Source organism: Chelonoidis abingdonii, chromosome 6 (assembly GCF_003597395.2).
Source record: "Chelonoidis abingdonii isolate Lonesome George chromosome 6, CheloAbing_2.0, whole genome shotgun sequence".
In the NCBI taxonomy this organism is placed as follows: Eukaryota; Metazoa; Chordata; order Testudines; family Testudinidae; genus Chelonoidis; species Chelonoidis abingdonii.
The window spans coordinates 89,660,798-89,667,221 of NC_133774.1; the positions used below are offsets into that span (position 1 = coordinate 89,660,798).

At 41.5% G+C, this 6,424-nt stretch overlaps 1 protein-coding gene across 1 annotated transcript; it reads right to left on the reverse strand.

Annotated features, from left to right (window-relative positions):
* Positions 1 to 5,146: 5,146 nt before the first annotated feature.
* On the reverse strand, positions 5,147 to 5,498 carry LOC116840078 (small nuclear ribonucleoprotein F). The gene has a single exon (XM_032806449.2). It carries the CDS (start codon positions 5,462 to 5,464, stop codon positions 5,204 to 5,206), a length of 261 nt encoding a protein of 86 aa, XP_032662340.1. The 5' UTR covers positions 5,465 to 5,498; the 3' UTR covers positions 5,147 to 5,203.
* Positions 5,499 to 6,424: the final 926 nt, after the last annotated feature.

Sequence of the window (6,424 nt, forward strand, 5' to 3'; positions counted from 1 at the left end):
CCAGCTGGGGTGGTAATGATTTTATGGAGTAAGGCCACCAACTTGTTTCAGACAGGCTGGAGATAACTGGATAACAATGATCTTTGGTCATTAAGGACTAAGCCCAGATTCAAACATCAAGTGACCTAGCGCTAGAAATCTCTAAATTCCATACTGAACGTCTTGAAGAACCCAGTTCCATTAATCTCTCTGACTTTGTCAGGTACTTTTAGACAATTTCAATATGGATTTTGAAATTGAGGCTCTCTCATTATTTCTTCCCTTTTGACCTTTCTGCTTGGAGCCACAAGAGCTGAAAAAGGATTGGGATTCTTTCAGATACCTATCAATTTTATACTTAATCAGCGAGAAGGGAATTAACTGAATGGTGCAAGGTATGTTATGGGTCTATTACAGTGGACCCATAGAGGTGTGAGTTTCTCTGGCCTGCAATGTGCAGGAGGTCAGACTAGATAATCATGATGATTCCTTCTGGCCTTAAAGTCGATAAGTCCCCACCCTCCTATCTCAGGCTGAATGTGTTTTGTGCCAGCATGGAGAGCAAAAATGTCCTATAATTAAACTTGGATATCTCCAATGTAATGCAGAGCACTACCTTTTATCCACTGGCAGCTCAGCTTTCTATTCTCTTCCCCTCTCCTTCCTCCTTATCTTTCAGTGTCATACCTGTTTTCAGTTTTGTTCCCTTCCATTAGATGATTTTGCCTTTCCTGACACTTCTACCTGAATTATTTTCCTAAAAAGGCAGAGATTTGTACAAGATCCTCAGCTGGCATCATTGACTTCAGTGGAGGCGTGCCAGTTTACAGCAGCTGAAAGTCTGGCCTACTCTTTAACCAGATGAATTTAGCCTTGTTTTCATCTCCCCCCCACCACACACACACCACCCTCAACCCCTTTTCTCTGTTTCCTCTGTTTATTTTCTCTCTCCTATGCTATTTTCTTTCACCTCTCTGTAACCTCTTCCCATTAGTAAGAAATGTACCAGTCTTGACATTGCAATGCAAATTAATAAATGATGTTAGTAATTATATGACATTTTACAAAGTATTATAAAGTCCTGCCAGTGTCACATAGGTGGCAGTAGAACTTAGGACCTCCTAGTTCCCATCTTGTAGTTAAACACTGGCCAGAGAGGCTTTTGGGAGCTGGTCTGGGAAATTTTTGTGTTTTAAAATAGATTTTGGAATTTATCAAATGGCTCCTTCAGGCCTCCAATATGTCAAATACCGAAATGTTCAGAGGCACAAAATCACATGGTATGAACTGGTGAAAATGTTGGATTAATTACTCTGTTAATATAATATACATGACATAGCTGTTTTTCCCACGCAAAGTATTTTTACCTCCTTGACTTTATCCTAACTCCCCCTGACAGCTGGTTCCTGTATCAGTGTGAGCAAGTGCCTTTTAGGGCTAGAGGTTCACCATTTCAATCGTTTCCTTTTCTGGTTACTGTATATGTTTTGGATTTTAGAGTGCATCTGTGCAGAGTGCACAAAAACAAAGCCATTAAACGTGTTTTAAATTAATTGCTTTCTTGGCAGTTGTTTTAATATCTACAAGCACTGAGCAATATTTCTTTTGCGTGTTACAGAGCCATACTTAAGAAGAGAATGTCTTACAGTTCACAACTGCTCAGGTTCTGTGAGAGAAGGAATTAACCAAGCATATTTTAACAAACAGTAGGAGAAGGCTATTTAATTAACTGTCATAAGAAGGCATATAAGGTAAGGGCCTGATCCTTTCATCATTTAGGCCCATATCCTAAAAGGCGTCTAATTCCTGTTGATTTTAGTGGGAGTTAGGCGCCTAAATACCTTTGAGGGTCTGGGCCTTAAACATGCGAGTAACTTTATTCATATGAAGAGTCCCACTGAAGTCAATGCAAACGGAACCCCTATGCAACTGTGTGGAGCCCTTTGTACCATAAAGCTCAGCATGGCTGGACCTGTAGGCCTGTATGGAGCCCCACATAAGTCAAGTATATGGGTGTCTACCTGAGTGAATCCAGTTGCATTGACTTCAGTGGATCTATTCAGATGTGTAAAGTTATGTAAAAGTGTAAGTTTTTTATCCCATTCCCCACCCACCCCCCAAGAATTCAGAGTCCCTCCACCCATTTTCCCTGAAAAAGATGGAAGTTGCTATAGTCCTTTGAAATTAGAATCTATACTTTTCCTCAAAGCTGGTTGGGATGTCATGTCTGAAGGTTTCAAGCATACCATGTAACCATTTAAGCGCAAACACAATTAAAAGCTTGCTGTTCCTCACTAATCTCAAGAAACAAATGATTAAAACAACACTGATCGCTTAAATTTGTAACCCCTCTAGCCAAAAAAGGAAAAGTAATTTCAAAAGGATAATTCCCAAGTTAAGCTTTAACGTGTTATCCTGAGTTTGAACAGCTTTCCCTAAGAACCTGATTCTATCTATATAGCTCTTCCAGAGACCTTTGTTGCTTTTCTGTTCCACCCCTTTAATCTTCTTGTCAATTTACAACATTCAAGCACATTGAAGTGGCCCATTGCTGAAAGAGAGGCAATTCTATTCATCCTGTAGCCTTAGGTCTGCTTTAACTACTTGAACCAACTGCTTTATTTCCAGATCATGCTTTTGGCTTTACTTGTGGCTTTTTTAGTTCCATCTGCACTGGATGATTTTTGCATTCTCACTGCCAGTTCATGTACCTGGGCAGCCTGTAAAGTACTTACACCAAAAACTTGCAGAACTGGCTTTTGATATGCGGTGCTCCATTTTTAAGTGCTCAGATTCAGATGCTAAGGTGCAACTTCTGAAAATTTGACTTCCAGGCCAACAAATAAATGGGTTCCTAAGAATTTCACAGACATTCCAGCTATCGCTAGAAGTATACCAGGTATAACGTGAACATGTTTTGAAAGCACCTCTGCCCACACAGCTTCAGTTCAGATAATTGCTGCACTAATATGGAACAAGAACACAAATGCATTACAACTGCAGCAGATCCTCCCAGCACAAACCCATTGTTCTCTTGCTCATCCCTTCAGTGACCACTCTCAATAAGGGTTCCTCAGCAATCTGTGCACCTTCCCAGGGTGCCACATGGAGGAGTCCCTACAAGAACTCTGTTGTCTGTTCTTTGAACTTACTTCAACTACTTAGCACCTATCTCATCATCAACATCCACTTCAGTGATATTGCTGCATTCTTGTACAGGCCACCTAGTGCTTTTGGATTTGAAACCATCATTTCCTAACAAAGATGTTTTAGGACCATGCTGACATGCTGATAGCTGGCCTCAGAAGAATGCCAGCCCCGGGCCCTTACTAGGATCTGCTAATGAGAAGGTCTATTCAGAACTGAACTTTGCCATGCAGAACAAGTTAGTGTATACCAAATATTTCAGGGTATGCCTTACGTGCAGAGTTAACTTGGGTGAACAGCCAAATACAGAGCTATGCGCAAGTTACTGTGTCTTCATTGGTGCCACACTCACCCTCTTGTGTTGCTAGGACTTCTGGGAGCAGGTTTTTGAGCTGCAGCAAGGTGAGCTGCATTATGATTCTTTCCAAGTGAATTATGGGAGAATTTGTCTGTCCTTCTGGGCATACAGAGGTGAAGGGGCTGTTGGAAAGCATTGGAAGACTGTCAACATCTGCAGTGGTTATCCTTCATCCTCACTGCTAAGTGGGTTGTTTCCAGTCAGAATGAACAGCTCACTCAGGTTTTAGCCATAGCTTCACACAAGCTAACTAGCTCAGACTGAAAACACCACCAATCTTTGGTAAGAGGGTTTGTGTGTGTGGACGGAAAGACAGTTAAGGGAAACTCCCAATTAAGAGCCCAACTTGAGCCCAACTTATCTCTGCAGTGAAGACCCACTGTGATACCCACAGTGTCAGGATGAATTTAGCATAAGTGCAGTGCCAGAATAAAATGAAAAGCCACAAAGGAGAGTTCGATAAGGCACCAGACAACAGATCACTAAGGCAAGATGACACTCCCATCCCTTCTCAAGCCATTATTGAGCCTAAGGCATCCACTCAGCCTCCCATGTGCAGGACATTAGAGAGTCACCTGGTAGAATGGTGATGGAGGAGGAGAAGATAAGATAAAGATAAGTGGTGTGGCATGGAGTTGGGCCAGGAACGTGACCAAAAGTCCATAGCCTGTTGCTGTCCCAGCTCCCTACTTATTGAGACTAGAGCAGCAAATGTATTTTCATCAAAATGTTTTTTTTTAATGGAAAATGTTTTTTCAATCAAAAGAAAATTAATAGAATATTTTCATTTTGGTCAAAATTTTCTTGTTTTTCTAGAAAAAAAATGAAAAACCAAACAATTTAAATTTAAAAAACAAACAACATTTCAGGGTTTGTGAGGGTTGGGTGGGGTTTTTTTGTTTTTTGGTTCCTCCTCTTGCTGGTTTCTTTTTTCTGTAACTAATACACACACACACACACACACACACACACAGTTTTTCCAGTAGAAAACAGGTGGAAGGGAGGGGAAAAACTTCTTATCTTAGCTTGCCAACTTGACCCTATTCTACTGATCAGCAGATCTGATCCTAACCCTAGATTGGAATTTAAGCCTGTAAATCTCCCTACCCAGCAGACACTTTAGTTGGTCTTAAGTCGGGAACTGATTGGAATACCATGCTCTGAGTGTCCCTAGCCTCTGTTTGCTAGAAGCTGGGAGTGGCCAACAGGGGATGGATCACTGGCTGGTTGCCTGTTCTGTTCAGAACCTCTGAAGCACCTGGCATTGGCCACTGTCAGAAGACAGGATACTGGGCTAAATGGACCATTGGTCTGACCCAGTCTAGCCATTCTTATGTTCTTCTATTGGCAACATCCCTAGTCTAAAATCTTACTCTGAGCTGAGTCAATATTTCCAGCATGGAGTTCAGGCAGTTAGTGATACCTGAATTCTCCAGTTCCTGCCCTCTGTCCCACCTCATTCTCTGCTGAAATACTGACAATGGCTTCCTCAGGTGCCAACAGATTTGTCAAAGCTAGGAAAGCTGTCAGAAAAACTATGCAAGATGCTTCAGTTCCTCTGGGATGTGCTCTGTAATAGAGATTAATGCAGAAAGTGGAGGGTCCTTAATCTTCCAGAATAACCTGCTGCTCCTACATTAGGGATCTGTGCTGGGAATTTTTTTTATTTTTTTTTTTTTTGGTGAAAAACTGATCTTTATTTTCCAGAAATATACAAACTTATTCTCTCATTTCCCCATCTTCTTCTTCTTCTTCTACTCCTCTGATGTACAGGACATTGTTACACCTTATCAAAACTTCACCAAGGTGTCCTGACAATGCACCATCGATGTATTCTTCTGTGTTTGCAAGCTGCATGTTCATGTAGCCATCGACAGACACCAGGTAGCCCTTGTACTCCATCCCCCACTTCAGCTTCACCATCACCGGCTTCCCCGTCAGCCCGTTCAGGAAGGGCTTGGGGTTCAGGGGCAAGCTCATGGTAACGCGGCCTGGCACAAGGCAGCGGTAAAAACAAAAGAGGTACCTTGGGAGACCCACAGGCACTGATATATTAACTTCTGAAAGGAAAGGCTTTGTCCTGTGCCCTGATAAAGCAATTTTGTGTGCACATGCTGCTGAACTCATCACATAAACCAGATAGGTAAGTGCAGGCTCACTAACCCCGCCCAGAACAAACTGTACTAGAAACATCTAACTAATGTTTAACCATCAAAAAGCTCTCTAGTATAGATAGAGCTTGATTGAAACTGTTAAGACCAATTCCTCCTGTCTCCATTCTTATCTTGTTTACAGCTGATAAAAGGAGATGAGTTTGCTCTCATGACAGGTTTCTCTCAGATTCTTGTGCATAAGCAATCCCTTTCTGGTAGATTTTGACGACAACAAACATTGGAGGCCATTCTGCAGTTTCATGCCAAACTCCTCTCCATAAGCAAAAGTGGCATCCTAGCTACGCCTGTGGCCTCAGTCCAGACATGTGCCCTTTCTGTGTGACTGCAGGGAGAAGGAAGAAAGAAATAAGGTAACATGGTGAGAAACATTTATCTATTGATTTACAGCTCTCTGGGCCATCAAATCTTTCACTCCTTAGGGCTGACTTCAGATCTTAAACAAATGGCACAAAGTGTGAAGATGCATCTATATTTCTTTACAGTATCCCCTTTTAAAAATTACCTCTAGTATAAAACGGCTCTTGATACCAAAAAAGTAGCACGACATCACTGATATTTGAATCAGGATTACATTTACTAAAAACTATTAAGTGTTCTGTCTCCATATTTATTTTGCCCTGTTTACATTTTCTGGCTTCCATCTGTGGTGAGGGAGAAAAGCAGTAAACTGGATCCTGAGTGATAGTGTGGCTGTTAGCTTTATTTTCTAAAGGTTTCAAACTAAAGGGACACTGGCATGTAGATTAATTAATTGTTTTGTCTGATA

What these genes read in the sequence shown, in the direction of transcription:
- LOC116840078 (XM_032806449.2), bottom strand. Translation starts at nt 5,464, where the DNA reads ATGAGCTTGCCCCTGAACCCCAAGCCCTTCCTGAACGGGCTGACGGGG.